This window comes from Polypterus senegalus, chromosome 11 (assembly GCF_016835505.1).
Source record: "Polypterus senegalus isolate Bchr_013 chromosome 11, ASM1683550v1, whole genome shotgun sequence".
NCBI lineage: Eukaryota > Metazoa > Chordata > Cladistia > Polypteriformes > Polypteridae > Polypterus > Polypterus senegalus.
In genome coordinates, this window is record NC_053164.1 from 45,015,049 (window position 1) to 45,032,548 (window position 17,500).

Sequence of the window (17,500 nt, forward strand, 5' to 3'; positions counted from 1 at the left end):
AGCCATATTCAGTAGAATTAAATATCTGCACATTAACATTTTAAGAAAGTAAAATATCTGAATAAATATAACTACCACCTTCTAGATATTTTTATATTTTATATAGAAAATATAATTTACCTTCTGGAAATATAAGGATGGGGAGTTTGGTTTTGTCCTGAACATGACCACTTAACCTGCAACATAAACTGAAAGTTAGAACATAGTGTTTGTTCAAAATTAATTCTCAAAGTGAGGTAGACATTATGTTTTTCAGTACTTCACTATTGTTATGTGTGTGAAACCTGTACTTATTAATGTCAACATTCAAAAGCCATATATAGAACACTGTTTTTATTTGAGAGAGATATGGAACTTAAAGTGGAGATGGCTGTTTATTTTAAAGTAATAAAAGAATATTACAATAGTTTAACACTAGAATTACCAGAGCCTTCGAAAAAACTCGTAAATCCGTCCCACCTTACATCGCTTCTTAAAATCGTTCACAGCTCTCCACCAGCGTCCTTTGTCATCTAAATGTGCTGATAAAATCAGGCTGCAAGCAGCCGGCTATTCCATCCCCCACCGACTTAGAATGTGCACAAACTTCTCCCAGCTCATGCCTTGATTGAGTTTTTTCGAAGGCTCTGGTATTTCTAGTGTTAAAAACACTGAACAAAAACAACATCTTATATGGAAGATTTACTGAACACTAGTTCCTACTGTCTATTGCTTACATTCAATATAAATAATTCCAAAAATAGTTTGCTAGTTTTGTGCAAATGCTAATCAAAATAAACCCCACTCAGTACTGACAACTGAAACAGACTTTAAAAAGGCTGAAAGAACTGCTCTGTGCATTTTGAACTTTTAGAACACCTATCATTGGATCATGTCTTGATTTACGTATTTAAACTGTGACCTAATTGCATCCACAATTATTTCAAAATATGCAGACATAGGAGTATGCCTTAATTTGCTGATGACATCTTTAGGCTTAAAATACAAGCAATAGTATGAACTATTGAAGTTAATTCAAATAATTTGTAAAAATGTCATTTTAAGTCATGATTCTTTGTGTGTTTATAATCACTAATTCTTTTAAATCCCTACCAAGCTTGTTTTGAATAAACAAAAGAATTATATGGTGTCTTTAAAGGTCTTATTGTTTTCCTTGAAAATTTTCTGAATCTTTTTGGATACAATTATCTTCTTTGGTACAATTCTCTATCTTGTGCTTGCCTCAAAAAGCGTAATTGTGTTATTCTTGTGAAAATGTTTCTTTGCTATTTGGACTTCAGGCTTCATACATTATATAGTTTATGCCTACATTTTGTCATCTACTACTAGAATATAAAAAAAGTTTCTGTTTTAACAATGTGTTGACACAGATTACTGTAGAAACGGAACAGACATGAAATGCGTGTGTTCCAAACAACGATCTATTATTTCACTCTAAAACTCCACTTCACTCCCAGATACTCAATCAAGGCATGAGCTGAGAGAAGTTCGTGCACGTTCTAAATTGGTGGGGGGATGGAATAGCCGGCTGCTCCTAGCTTCTTTTTATCAGCACATTTAAAGAACAAAGGACGCTGGCGGAGAGGTGTGAAGGGATTTAAGAAGCAGTTTAAGGTGGGACGGAATTACGAGTTTTTTCGTAGGCTCTGGTAATTCTAGTGTTAAATAGGTTTTCTAATTTAAAATAGTTTTTAATTTAGAGGTCACTCAAGGTTCATTATTGTGGTAAATTCTAGCCTTTTTTAAAAAGAATGACTCAAATAGGAGAATAGCTTCCACTGGCTCACAGATGTTCTTTTGTTCTATCTGTGATGTCATTTAAAACTTAAACTACCTTCTGAAATGAATCAGAATAAACATAAAATTATTCCCCATTCACAAGTCTTCTAACTGTGTGATTTATAAAACACACTGGGTCTTCTACTTGTTAAGCAGCACTTTGACATTTTTAGTATTAATAAAGGTTAGCACTTGGTTACAAAGATATTCAGACAGTCTGTGATTTACTCTTAGAAAGCAGCTTGAAAACTTTTACGATGGACTTTCTAAATGTTTGAAATGACATGAATTTCTAATATTCCATTGGCAATAATGGTAAAAGTAGTAGTAGCAGTAGTACTGTCTGTGTGTACAGAAAATTGTAAAAATCTTATTTGCAACATGTCATCACTAGTACCATTAGTGCTGGGCGGTATACTGGTACATACCAAAAACCGTTTTTTATTTTTGTTATAATATGGATTTTTCTTATACTGGAACACCGGTTTAAACAGCCTATATGACATTCGGAACGTGGCGCAGTGGCAAAATGTTCAAGGGGGGGACCCGTTTCACTGCTGCACTGCTAAATATGCATGCAATGGAGTACATGCGTTAGTGGAGGTATTGAGCGGTGAAAATGGGCAGAGAACATTCCGAAACGTAAGCTGTAACAGACGATAAAGTTGAACAAGAAGACAAAGAAGAAGTTTTGACGAAAAAAGGTGCTGTGTCTGTTGCCTGCTGATACTTTGGTTTTAAAAGGTCGGATGTGGACCATTATGTTCAAATGTGTGAAAACTGTTTCTATACTACTGGATAATACTGCAAGCCAGGTTGTACTAATTTCTTGTACAATTTGGATATTTATATTTATCTGTTTTACAGACTTGAGCGCTCATTCATATTTTAGTTTCCTGCTGCACATGCATATGTGTCAGTCGGTCATTTTCTAACTCGCTTAGCTCCCAACCTTTCTCTCTCTCTTTCAGTCCTGAAGAAGTTCGTAGTGACCTGCTGGAGCTTACCCCAGCTAGCATAGGGCACTAAGCAGGAACAAACCCTGGACAGGGTGCCTGTGTTCACCCAGCGATGGACAAACACCAGCACTCCCAAAAAAACACCCTGTAGGGCCAAGCACAATGTTTTTGGACTGTGGGAGGAAACTGAAGCACATGGAAGAAACCCAAGCAGACGTTGGGAGAACATGCAAACTCCAAATAGGGAGGAACCAGGACGTAAAACTTGGTCTCATTACTGAAAGTCAGCAGCACTACCACTGTGCTGCCCCGCATGCATATCTGCCTTATCTATTTTCCTTTCATTCTGTAACATGGAAGCAAGTTGTTGTTATGATTTACAATACAATCAGCATACAGACTAGCACGGAGCTTCATCACAGAAAATCTATTCATTAACAAACTTGTTTCAGCAAATGGGCAAGCATATCAGGATTAATGCATGCAGGTGAAGCCCATGACACTACAGTGACAAATATTTTTATAAGACTGTCTTCAGTATCTCTGATATGTATAAAATATTAAGGCCGTTAAACCTTCCCATATTTATTAAATACTGTATATTTTCTGAATGTATTCTTTACATATACTGAGAAAGGTCACCAATATGAAGTCACAAAAAAGAAAACATTTGTTTCCTTTATCATGTTTCAAAAGATATATAAATTTTTACATGCTTTCATTCAAATAATGAATGCATTTCGCACTGCAGGACAAAGTAACATTTGAACACTATACTTAAACAGTAGCAGATTACAAATCCTCTTTTTTTCTGTTTTTCAGTACATTTCATTAATTTCCTTCAAACTTCATCTCTTAAATGTCACTCACTTCCTGAAAAAAAATCACTTCTAATTTACAGCTTGCATTTAAATAATTACTGCATCAGTTGTTTCATATTTAACACTCATTCTCCAGGTAATCTTTATATATAATATGCTACCGTGGCTGTTCGTTTGCCTGTAAAGGATTTTAACTCATCTGTTGCACGCAAACTATTGACCTGAAATTTGGTACATATATACTATGTGACGTCTACTATCCGCTTTTGGGGTGGTGAATGACCACCAAGGTTATACCTCATTTTATTTTATTGTAGAATCAACTCTTGGCAGCGGCCAGAAGGGTGGCGGTGCGGTGCATGCATATGGACGCCGTTCTCATCCCTACCACCTTTGCCATCACTTCCCCTACCTCTTCATATCTTAAATTATTCTTGAGGCAGATTGAAGACTTAAGTGCCAGCTTAAGTGAAAAAGTAAAGAAAATGAACTAAGCAATTGCAACAAACACACTGACTTGATCAGTTTTCCCGACAAAAGAAGAGAAGAAGCAGGCTGCTAGGGTGAAAAGAAGAGCTGATCAGAAAGAAGCAAATGCATCAAATTCTGAGCAAATGAATGCTAAACGTACAGAGAAAGAGGATGAAAACTAGGAATGCTCACATCAAGTGTATGCACTTGCACGTTATTGTGCAGTGTGCCATTACTGGTGTGTAATAAATGTAAATCAAACAAAACATCTTGTGTGTACAAAAATGAAGCATAAATTGAAAAATGAGACTATAAAAAAAAAGACAACGACATTCTTGGGTTATCCTTGGACTTGGCAAAGTTACTTTAAGTGATGAATTGATTAGCATTTTGTAATCATTGACAAACAATGATGCAGAGTGACAAATGAAATAACTCTAAACTGAAAACACGAAAGAAAGGGATAAAACTAAAATTGAAAAGGACACGGTACGCATGCATTGTTTCTGTTGATTTGTTGAGTAATGTAAATTAACTTATGAGATTTAAACAGCAAAGAGCTTCCTAAGAAAGATACATTGAAATGACAAAGTGACAACATAAGGAACACTGTTAAGCATGTAAAAAGAACCTATAAAATAAAATTACCTTTTGGCTACTAGATGGCGATCTTTAACTTCAGATCTCTCAAACCAAATGTGTGGGCAAGCCTTTACCATAGATCTCTGAATAATTCCCATTAAGCCTCCATGAACCTGACCAACCTATTGAATGTCAAAAAACAAACATTAAATATTACAGCCTGCTGGTCTTTTTATTCTGTCTTCATGATCATTAAAAAAAAATATTAGGCTTGGTTTAACAAAAAAAATGAAATATGGCTAATATATTTAAACTCGGGAGGATTTCAGTGATCATCATTGACTGCCTGAATGACACTGTAGATTACCTTGCATTCTTTGGTTGTCTTTTTCTAAGACAGTAGGACTGGTAATTGATCAATAAGTTTAAACCAGTAGAGACAAAGATTTAAACGATTAAATTACAACACAGAATACTTTTTGTGCCAATTGAACACAATGTGAAATCACTTAAAACACTACAAACATTCAAATGTTCTATAACCTTTTTTCTTATTTGCAGTCTGCCCTACTAAAGCAGATTTAGCTTTCATCTAGACAATTTTTAAACTAATGTGTCACTCCTTAAAACTTGATATATTTAAATGTTTTGAACTCTATTTGCAAAGAACTTCTAGTCCAAAACTGCATGTATATAAGGAATTGGTAACATTGGAATTGGTTATTCTAAAACACAGCAAATACTCTTACTTTAAAGACAATTACAAAATGTGAATTACCATAGCATAACAACCATCACTGGCAAGGATAATGACATCAATTGGGGAAGTGTGATTTGCCACACATATTCCTCCATTTTTTGGTCTGTTCTCTCTGAAAAAAAAGGTAAAAAGAAATAAAAGAAATAATAAAGGGCTAAAACTAAAAACAAGTTACATTAATACTTGCTTGTCATCTAAAAGGATGTTTTCCATGCAGGTATAAAATTTTGGCAAGAAACAAAATAACTCCATTTCACCATCTGAAATTCTGGACCTTAAAATATATAGTATTATTATAATCTTTCAGTTCACCAAAATCAGTTAGACAGTAACTTGGCTTGCAGTATTACATTCATCCAAAAGATGGCACTAGAAGCACATCAGTGCAACTTCCAGCAAAGGCCTTGCAACATTGCTATCATCGCTTCATATATTTGATACAAGGTGATTGTTTTGACCATCTAGTTAGCTGAAAGATGAGGCACATAAAAGAAAAAGAAAATCACATGCTGAATAGTTAATATTGTTAGTGTGAAACAAATCACCTGACATCAATACCCTTCACACTTAAATAAAAAAAAAAAAAAACCCAGAAAACACTAAAATAAAAACCTGATAACTCAAAACAGATTGGTGAACATGCTGTATACAGCAGTGACTTTAAAAATTTTTAAACATGTGTAATTTTTTCAGATCTTGACTTGCAGAAAGGCAAAAATCCAAATGCATACATAATTTAGTGAAACCAATATAAATCACTTTAAGGCCATATTTTTTACTTGATGCAGTTCAAGAATGCAACAGCAATAAATTAGATTATGTAAAGGTAAACGACTGGGCTAAACCTATTAATGCTTTTATAGCTGTGCTCTATCCATCCTAGAATGGGTTAAAACCTAAGTGATCAACATAGACCTCAGCGTTAACGTTTGCAGTGCATCATGCAATGCCTATGCCTCTTGTAATGCCATTTAGCATGGGGTTTGTAAAAGCAGTGTTAATGCTTGTGATGCTCCATCTATTAAAATGACAAAATCAAAGCATTTTATGACTACTAATGTTGGTGATGCATCATCTTTTTGAATGACTGAGACATTCAAATGGGCTGTAAACTTGGATGGAGTCATGGAGAAGATCCGAACAAAGGCTGCAAGACCTGAAGCAGTAAGAGACACAGAGAACCTGAAAGCAGGGTGTATTGAATTCTCACATAAGCAGCTACTTGCACCACAATCGTGAGTGGCTAAGCAGCTTAGCTACACTTTACTGCAGGAGCCATTTGTCCACAGACGGAGAGGGAGATTGGTCTACCATCTTTTATAATAAGAAAAGTTAAATAAGACAGATGAATAGTTTCCACTTATAGGTGGCCATGGAGTATACAAGTAGAGGCAATTTGTGCTTTACAGAGAGCTGGCTTAAACCTGAAATACCTGACACCATTTTAATGCTGGATGGATGGATGGATTTCATCTTATTTGAGCAGATCCTTGTGTGGTGTGGAATAAAAACTAGAAGGATACTGGTCATCTATGTCAACGAGAAAAGGAGTTAAAACTACAGTTTGTAATTCAGACACTGAAATTCTGGCTGTTGGTATTCTTTCATATTATTTACCCAGGGAAATAAATTACATTATCCTTATTAATGCATATATTCCATTCTCTGCAAATGGGGACTAAGCAACAGAAATTATTCAGTCTGTCATCAACACTTTAATGATGACTTACTCTGACCCCACAGCTATAATAGATAGATAGATAGATACTTTATTAATCCCAAGGGGAAATTCACATGTGGTGACTTCAGCCATGTGACTTTGGAAGAAATGGTGACAAATATCTATCAGTTTGTGACCCGTTCCTTTCAAGAAAATAAAGCTTGACTTGCTGTATTCAAATGTTACAGGGATTTAAGTGTCATCAATTTGCTCTTTAAGGCAAGTCTGATCCCATACTAATTCATCTTATTCCAGCTACAAGCCTGTTATTAGATGGCAACCTGTTCCCACCAGAACAGTGAGGGAGTGAAGCCTGGAGGATGAAATGGCTCTGAATGTCTGCTTTCTAATGACAGACTGGGAAATGGTGTACAAGTCAAATAGGAACAATTCCGAGTGACTGTCACTTAATCAGACTATATTAACTTCTGTGTTGATACAGTGGTACAGAGACAGTGCATTGCTTTCCAAACAAACAACCCTGGATTACTAAGGCACCAAAAGGTAAAAGACAGCATTCAAATCCAGAGACAAAGTGGCTCTGAAGAACATATAGTGTGTGATAAAGAAAAAGCTAAGTAAAGGAAAAGATGTTTATAAAGCTAAAATTGAAAACAAACTTACTAAAAATAACACGAAAGATGTCTGGAATGGACTGGGTGTAATTACTGGATTCAAGCAATTCATAGCTCAGGTGGTAGAAGGGGAAGTGGACAAAGCTAATGCCATGAACCAATTCTTAATAGATCTTCCCTCCCACTGCCACCTTCTTTTAATTACCAATCCCCCCACACCATCCCTACTAAGTCAACAAATCTCTTCCACATCAGCTAGAACAGTCGGCGACAAGCCCGCCTCTAACCATCACTGTGTGCTGTTCATAGCCAAAGAACAAGTAAGGAGACAACTGAGGAAGCTACACACAGGAAAAGCTGTGGGACCAGACTGAGTTAGTCCTCAAGTTCTTAAAGCCTTTGTTGACCAACTTTGTGGTGTCCTCTGTTACCTGTCCAGTCTGTCCCCAAGACTTCAGGAAGCACCACTGCTGTGGAAAACATCCTACATGTTTCCTGTTCCAAAGAAGGCAAGTGCCTCTTCACCTAATGACTACAAACCAGTGCCACTTAACGCCTCACATTATGAAGACCTATTAAACACCGGTCCAGGACTATACGAGTCCTTTTGTGGTAGACCACCTGGACCCACTGTAGTCTGCCTCTCGGGTAAAGATTAGAGTGGAGGATGCAATTATGTGTCTGCTCCAAAAGGCTTATTCTCACCTGGATAAAACTGGCAGCACTGACAGCATTATGTTTTTTAATTTTTCCAGTGCATTCAACCCCATCCAGCCATCCCTATTAAGGGGTAAGTTCAGAGATATGCAGATGGATGAGCCTATGATGTCCTGGATAATGGACTGCCAGGCAGACTCAAGGACTATGTTTCTAATACAGATGTGAGAAACACTGGAGCACCACAACAAACAGCCCTGTCTCGTTTTTTCTTTACACCTCGGACTATAAATATAACACCAGGTCATGTAACTTGCAGAAATTCTCAGATGATTCTGCACTTATGGGGTGTATTGATAAAGAGGATGAGACAGATACAGGAGTCAGATGTAGAACATTTTTTCTTGGTGGAGAGAGAACTGTCTTCATCTTAACATCAGCAAAGCCAAGAACTGGTTATTGGCTTTTGCTGCACCAAAGAGCCCTTATGTTCGGTCATTATTCAAGGAATGGATGTAGAGGTGGTCCACTCCTACAGGTACAAGGGAGCAAATTAATGACCAGTTCGACTAGTTTCAAGACGCAAAGAAGAAAGGGTAGAGCAGGCTCTTTATCCTTAGGAGACTGCATTGCTTCAATGTGGAAAGTGACATCCTTCACATCTTCTATAACTCTGTGATGTCCAGTGTGATATTCTACAAAGTAGTGTGCTGGGCTAGTAACATCACTTCAAGAGAGGCCCACCAAATCAACAAACTAATTAAAAAGGCAAGCTCAGTTAAAAAGTTACACTTTGGACCCCCTAGAGGTGGTAGTGAAGGAGAGAATTTAAACAAAACTGAGTGCTACTATGAACAATACTGCAACTCTTCTCTCTGACACACTAACACAGGACTTTCAGCCCACAAATTATTCAGCTGAAGTGTGTCAAGAAACACTACCGGGGTTCCTTTATACCAATAGCAATACGTGACTGTGACTATGACAGCCAAGTCAGAACTTTTCTTTCGTTTGAATTTTATATTTAAAGAGCTTTTGTTAAAAAAAAAAAAAAAAAATTCTGGACAGACATACAGACACTTATCCTTTTATTGAGATGAATTGTAAGAAAGGAAAGGCTAAGAAAATTAAAATTCTTGTTAACATTAGGCTCTCAATCATACAGCACGACTAAGTACTGAGTTTTGATCAAGCAGCTTTTTTCCTGGTCCTGGAAGAATCTCAGAAAATAATAACTGATTCATTTCAGCTTACAGATAAATTTTCAAAAAGGCTGCTGCGTTCCAGAAAAACACTCTGGTCATACTGCCTGCTAAATATCAGTTCAACATTAGTTTTTAGAAATCTGTGTGTAGTAGTAAATGAAACATTCCTTTAAAAATTAAGTATGGCTAACAAACAAAGCCATAATCAGTGCCTTTCAAAACCCACTTAATTCCTAGTGACAAGTGGAAAGTCATCATTAATAAGGTGACAATGTGCATCACGTTTTTGATTGGACAATTAAGAAACAGTGCACAGCAAAAATAAACAAGGCCAGAAACAGCCACAAAGCCAGTCACACTAACCTGTACACATCCTAACGCTAATATCCATTGATTGATCAACGATGTACATTAATACTTCAGACTAGAGATGCGCCGATCCGATATTCTGTATCGGTATCGGTCCGATCCTGACCTAAATTACTGGATCGGAAATCGGGAAGCAATAAAAAATGTAATTTGATCCTTTAAAAATTACGGAAAATAATTACCGCATGCATAACGTGATTTGGGACATGCATCACGTGATAAGAGTTTCTGTTGCGTGTGAGACTTGCCGACATGTCAGCAGTTTGGAGTTACTTCCGACTCAAAGAAGAAAAAGCCAAGACTGCCGAATGTAATTTATGCAATACAAGTGTTTCGCGGGGTGGTAGCAGAGTTGGAAACTTTAACACAACGAATCTGATTAAACACCTGCAGAAATATCATGGAAAGGAGTACACGGAATTTATTAATTCCACGAGCGCCAAGAAGAAAATGGTGTCGCATCAACAAACACTGTTTGAAACAATTCAGAAACGCGAGAAACTCCCTCCAGAAAGCAACAAAGCAAAGCTGATAAATGAGAAAATCGTCGAGTTTGTTGTGCTTGATGACCAGCCCCTTTCTGTTGTTGAGAATGTGGGGTTTCGGCGCTTAATGGAGCATTTGGAGCCTCGTTACGCGCTACCAAACCGACATTTTATCTCCGAGACAGCCGTTCCAGATAAGTACAAACAAGTGCGCAAGTTCATTTTTGAATGCTTGGATAGCGTTCCCGCTTTAAGCTTGACCTCAGATATTTGGAGCTCAGGCGTGTGTCCATTGTCCTTGCTAGGTCTAACAGCACAGTGGATAGACTCAAGTTTTAAGTTGCAAAAAGCAGTTTTGCACGCTAAGCAGCTTCGTGGCTCGCACTCAGGAGAGTGCATCGCTACAGCTATAGAGGAAATGTTAAATGAATGGAAAATTTCAAAAATCAAAGTTCATGTTGTTTTACGAGACAATGGCAGCAACGTAATAAAGGCAATGGATAGACTAGGAGTTCCAAGTTTAGGATGCTTCGCGCACACTTTGCAACTCGTGGTGAATGAGGGACTGTTATCGCAACGTAGTATTAGTGATGCAGTGGCTGTCGGAAGAAAAATAGTGGGTCACTTTAAGCACTCTGCACTTGCATATTCACGTTTGGAGAACATTCAAATTGAGCTCAATATGCCACCGAAGCGTCTGGTACAAGATGTGCGAACACGGTGGAATAGCACATATTATATGATGGAGAGCCTCATCGCTCAAAAACGAGCCTTGTGCGCATATTCCGCGGAGCATGACCTGCCAGCCACACTGTGTGCACGTCAGTGGGGGCTACTTGAAAAGATCGTAGCAGCTCTGGCCCCCTTTGAGGAGTTGACAAGGGAGGTAAGCTCCTCATGGTCATCAGCATCTGATGTTATCCCCATCGTCTGCGTCCTTAAGCGCGTTCTGTCTCGACGAAACGAAAGTTTCTGAACTTATCATGACTTACAAACCTGAGCGCACATTAAGATCTCAAGATGCCGGTCTGCTTAGGATTCCAAGGATTAATAAAATAACAGTGGGAGGTCGAGCTTTTAGTTACAGGGCCCCTAAACTGTGGAATGGTCTTCCTGCTTCCATAAGAGATGCCCCCTCGGTCTCAGCCTTTAAATCCCGGCTGAAGACTCACTACTTCAGTTTAGCATATCCTGACTAGAGCTGCTGATTAACTGTACATACTGCATCTCTGTTGCTAGTCATTAGCACTATAACATAAGTAACATGAATAATTATATTTGAATACTAACCCTCACCTATTCTGTTTCTTTTCTCGGTACCCAAATGTGGCCATTGGTGCCACGGCCCACCTGCCAAGTTGTTTGCCTGCCTATGGTAAAGTCATCCCTGATGGAGGATCACAGGAATCATGGGAAAGAGGGGTCCTTTCATTGGAGCAACGTTTCAGCCGTGGCATGGCCAAATGGAGATGCAGCTAGATGGATGAGGTCTCCAGGACTCTAAAAATATCCAAACCTAATTATGTCATATCATCTACTGTTAAACCGTAATTCTAAAATTTTTATTATTATGCTGTCTTAAGGAATTGTTCTGTTGTGTATATTGTATTGTATTGACCCCCTACTTTTGACACCCACTGCACGCCCAACCTACCTGGAAAGGGGTCTCTCTTTGAACTGCCTTTCCCGAGGTTTCTTCCATTTTCCTACAAGGTTTTATTGGGAGTTTTTCCTTGTCTTCTCAGAGAGTCAAGGCTGGGGGGCTGTCAAAAGGCAGGGCCTGTTAAAGCCCATTGCGGCACTTCCTGTGTGATTTTGGGCTATACAAAAATAAACTGTATTGTATTGTAAAGTGACGAGGGAATAAGGACGATGAAGATCACCCTTCTCGAGGCTGTTAACAGACGCTTCAAAGATGTAGAATCTGAGCCACTATATGCAGTTGCAACACTGCTGGATCCAAGATATAAAGACAGGTATGGAATTTTTTTTTTAATGTGTGTGTTTGTGAGGGGGGAGTGTGTGGTGAGAGAGAGAAAGAATGGGATAGAAAGAGAGAGAGAGAGTGTGTGTGTGTCAGTGAGAGAGAGCTAAAGACATTTACTCACAAATCCCACACTTGACTGTGAGGAAGTTAAGTTAAATTGTAATATTTCATCAGCCAACAGTATAATAATCTCTTAATATTGTGGTTTGGCTATTATCGTTCCAGATACTTCACAAGTGTAGAAATCTCAAACCAGGCAAAAGCTGCTTTGATCGTAGAGGTGAGAAAGATGGAGGAAGTGTTTAAAAGAAGCACATCAGATTCCTCAGAGCCAGCAGAGGGACATCTTGTGAATCAGCTGCTGTGGAACCAGCAAGCAAGACTCCACGGATGGAAACTGCAAGCCACAGCAGACTTGAAAGTATTTTTGATGAAATCCTAAAGGAAAGCTCTGTAAAGCCTGCTCCTCAGTTAACCACCTCAAGTGCATGTATTGAAGTGCAAACCTACCTCAGTGAGCCAACTATTCAGCGCAGACAATCCACTGTTGTACTGGCAAGTCAACCAGCCTAGATTACCCACTCTGGTTTGTACAGCAGCTAAATTTCTTTGTGCACCTTCAACAAGTGTGGAGAGCGAGAGGCTCTTCAGTACAGCCTCCATCATTATTGATGAAAGGAGAAGCAGGCTGACAGCTGAGAAGGCTGAAATGCTGATCTTTCTAAAGAAAAACCTACCCCTTATGTTAAAGTGAAGCAAGAAAAGAGTTCCACAAGTTCAGTAAGACATCCCACTGTAGGTGTATATTTATGTTAACCATTAAGTAAGGGTCAATTCTAGATTTTTTTTTAAAGTATATATTTTATGTTGCATTATTTTAAATTGCAGTTCCTGTGTTGGTTTGGCATTAAAAAGCACTTTGAATTTCATTATTAATGTTTCTTTAGATACTAAGCTTTTATGTCATCTTATGTTTTATTTTCGTATACAGTTGCTCTTGTCTTTTTGGATTTTTTGGATGGGGCTGGTCCGTCAAATGCTGCTAAAACTGAGGACATTTAAATAAAAAGAAGCGGTTACTAAACCATGTTCTCTTTGCAATGTTTCTTCCTTATTATATCACAGTTATGATTTCTGTATTTGTGTTGAGGTATATAAAATGTATCTGGACATTTTTTTGAAAGCATTAATTTTTGTTTTCTGTTTAAAAAAAGACTCAATGACTGTATCGGATTTGTGACGTATCGGCAGATATCCAAATTCACAATATCGGTATCGGACATAAAAAAGTGGTATCGTGCCATGTCTACTTCAGACCCACACCTACTATTTGCTATCAGAGTTACAATAAAGGGAGACCTTAAGACAGTTAAACAGAAACCAAACTGCTCTATTTATACAAAATTACACTATGTAATTTCACCTTACTTGAACTGACAATAATTACCACCACCAATACTAGCGTGTAAAAAAAGATGTATTCTGTTACCATTGTGTTTCAAGAGCATCTAAAGCTGCACACGAAGACATTTATTAATAAAGTCAACAAATACTGTAGACACTGTTATCAATTCTACCTTAAATATATTAAAGCATGGATACTGCTTGATGATTAGGGAAGTTAGACAGATTCTATTTAACAAAGAATCTAATCTCTGGAGATCCCAATACCTAACGATTTCCATAATTTAAAATACAGTATAAGTTAAGGATGGTTTGAATATAAAATTATCTTGTAATGGATCTGCAGAGAATTTCTGTGCCTTAAAGTGTTACATATATTGGTCTGTTATTTTGCGCAAATTGTGCATAAATGGATTATAACTAAACTGCTGATAATTACTGATGACTGAAGCACAAAGCAAGATGAATTTAGAGGAGTTCTGGTAAGATGTTCTTTCCCAGGCTAACTATGAAGGTTCGTTTACTTTCTACCACTTTCTATTATCTTAAATTATAATTATTCGTAACACAGTAGTAAAACTGGAAGATAAGTAATGCCATAACACTCTTTACTTTTGATATTTGTAGTGACATCCTTTAAAGGCAGTGGGGGAAAAAAAGTATTGAATGCATCAACATTTATTTTCAACAAATATACATTTCTAATGAGACTATTCTCATGAAATTCTCACCAGACATTGGTATTAACTCAAGAAATCCACAAATATAAAGATTTCACAACTTTTCACAACAATTAAAGGCCATAAAAAAGGTATGTGTAATAAAGTGGAATGACACTGGGGTAAAGGTATTGAACACACTAAGAAAAAGCAGCACACAAAGGCAAGGCACCAGCTGAAATCCGTAAGTATTTAGAAAGTAATTATATCTCCTATCTGGGCAAATTGATATCATCTGGGTTAGTATAAATTGATGGGCTATAAAAATGTGTTTTGCTACCAAGGTGTCACACAAGAAACATCTCATGATGGGTAAAAGCAAAGAGCTCTCCCAAGACTTCTACAACCTGATTGTTGCAAGCCATATCAATGGAACTGGTTACAGACATATTTCAAAATTTGTGAATCTTCCATTAGGCACAGTTGGAGCCATTATCCGTAAATGGAAGGAACATCAATCCACCATCAACCAGTCATGCACTGGAGCTCCTCACAAGGTTTCTGACCAGTGAGCGAGAAGGATAGTCAGAAGAGTAGCCCAAGAGCCAAGGACCACTTGGAACAAGCTCCAGAAAGACTTGGAGGCAGCAGGTACAATTGTAACAATTACAATACTTTTTCCTTGTGTCATTCCACTTTATTCTACATAACTTTATTTAAGGCTTTTAATGTAGTGGATTCTTTATATTTGTGGATTTCTTGTGTTAATACCAATGTCTAGTGAGATTTTCATGTGAATAGGCTATTTGGAAATATATTTACTGAAAAAAATTGTTGACTTGTGCAATACTTATTTCCTCCATTTTATGTGGAGTTTTTGCCTTATAAATAAGCTTACCATTACCCTCAAGATCTTTGAAGATGGATTTGTTTATATATATATATATATATATGTGCAATTACACAGAAAGAAAAAGATTTGAAATGATATTCACTTTAACTTTATCAGTTGTACCACTAAAAGGAAGCTCAAGAATTGAATACCCATTAACATAATGCTTGATGCTTTCAACATGCTGCAGAAACTCAAAAAAACATAACACTCAAAAAGCGACCTCTCTATATATTTAAGACAAGGAATGAAACTCAGTAACTCGTATTATTATTCTTCATTACTTTTGACAAAACACGCTGTAATTCATCTTAAAATTATGCATTGTACATATCTTTCTACATTGAAATTGTCTGAAATATATTATGAACGGGACCTTAATTTTGAACAATGCCATTTACTACTAGGACCCATTTAGGTCATATTTCTTTGAACTGTCTTAACACCATTTTTAGTGTAAACATTTACTCATCTACAAGATGTTGTTAGATTTGTAATTATTTTTAACACCCTTGCAGAAATTATCAATTATCACTAACACTAGATAGAACTACATTGTAGCAATAATCTGACAGGAGTGTATCGCTAGTACATTAACTGATATGGTTAACTGGAGAGAGTCTAATGCACCTATCATAACACAATCGGAATGTGGCACATTATATAAAACTAGGAGAGGAAAAAAAAAAAAAGAATATGTTTGAACACAACAATACAGGAAGTTCCTTTTTTTTCTTTTAATAATTTGATAATTTATTCATGTTACTCTAACATAAGATTGCTAGGGTCTGCCTTTCTTTTACCAACAATCTTTTAATCCACATGCAGACTAGCTCTCCATATTAGGGATGGGTGAGGATTCATACTTTATTTTAAGCTTGTCTTTGAAATTTGAAACTATATTTTCAATTGGATTGCATTTTATATATATTAATGTGACCGTTCTAGCAATGTGTTTCTGGTTGTTTGGTTATAACTCTTTAATTGTAATGCTAATATTCTGAAACATAAACAAAAAAAACCAAAGAAAGGATAAATACTATGAACATATTGCTAATTCTTACAAATCCTGCAGCAGAACAGTTCCAGGTGTATCTAAAGGTCATACTTAATGACAAAATACAAAACAAAAATCAATCAGATAAAAAATACAACAAAAACAGTTGAAAAAAAATAAAGAGAACTAGCCAAACCCCACCAAAGTAAATTCAGCGCTGGGTGCCTATTGTATGTTGCATTTAATCTTCATTCAATATTTAAGAAGCATGCATTCTCATTTATGCAGTATGTGAACAGTTTCAAGAGTTGCCAGAATCACTGACAAAACTTTGTTAATTTCCATTTTCATATCATCTATTTAAAGCTTAAGCTTTGTGTTCAACATGCATAGCTCATCAGGCAAGTCAGAACAAAACCGATTACTTCATTCACTTTGAAACAACTGCCTCAGTATTGTTAGAGTATGAATACAAAACAATATTGCCTGAGTTCCTGAGAAACGATATGGCTTGCCTTTACTTGTGAACATATTTCCATCAGATGGTTCTTTAGCAAGTATATGATCTGGACAAGGTAGTCTACATTACTAAAAATCTGAGACATGGTCTAGATATTCTAGACCGGGGTTTCCAACCTAAAACAACCCCCCCAAGAGCTACTTTTACAAAATGAAAATGGCTGAGAGCTACTCATGTTTTCTAACGTTTATTCTCATAGCTTCTTTAAATCCAAACAAACTAAATAAGCTTGCCTTCCCTATACATTTGCATAATGTTGGTGTCTACAACTCACATTTTGCATTAAAACATCAAAACAAAATGTAGTTCACCTGCAAGTGCAATTTGTATGTCTGTATGCATTTTCTAGTGTATCTCACATTATTGAATTAAAACATGAATGCTGTCAAGACAAAACAATGCAATTACGAATACACAGATATTACTTATTCATTTGTCATTTTGTTACATGTCACTGTTTCACTTCACAAGAGTATTCACATGTCCAGTTGCATTTGTGATGTGTTTTTAGTTTGTTAAATATCTGGCACTACATGGAGTCAACAAGAGAGGTGTATAGTGGAGTGTAGCCACTTAGGTTCACTCTTATGGAGTCATTTCAATGTTCGTCTGTCAGTCTTGTTCTGAACTTTGATTTCACGACAATCATGTCAGAAAA

At 36.8% G+C, this 17,500-nt stretch overlaps 1 protein-coding gene across 1 annotated transcript in view; it reads right to left on the reverse strand.

Annotated features, from left to right (window-relative positions):
* The window catches only part of gpat4 (glycerol-3-phosphate acyltransferase 4), a 77,579-nt gene that overhangs the window by 13,591 nt on the left and 46,488 nt on the right, over positions 1–17,500 (reverse strand). The window contains exons 7-9 of the mRNA XM_039768484.1: positions 5,391–5,484; positions 4,679–4,794; positions 121–176 (exon numbers count right to left, since the gene is read on the reverse strand). Of these exons, the coding sequence (XP_039624418.1) occupies positions 121–176; positions 4,679–4,794; positions 5,391–5,484 (266 nt within the window). The remainder of the gene's footprint in view (positions 1–120; positions 177–4,678; positions 4,795–5,390; positions 5,485–17,500) is intronic.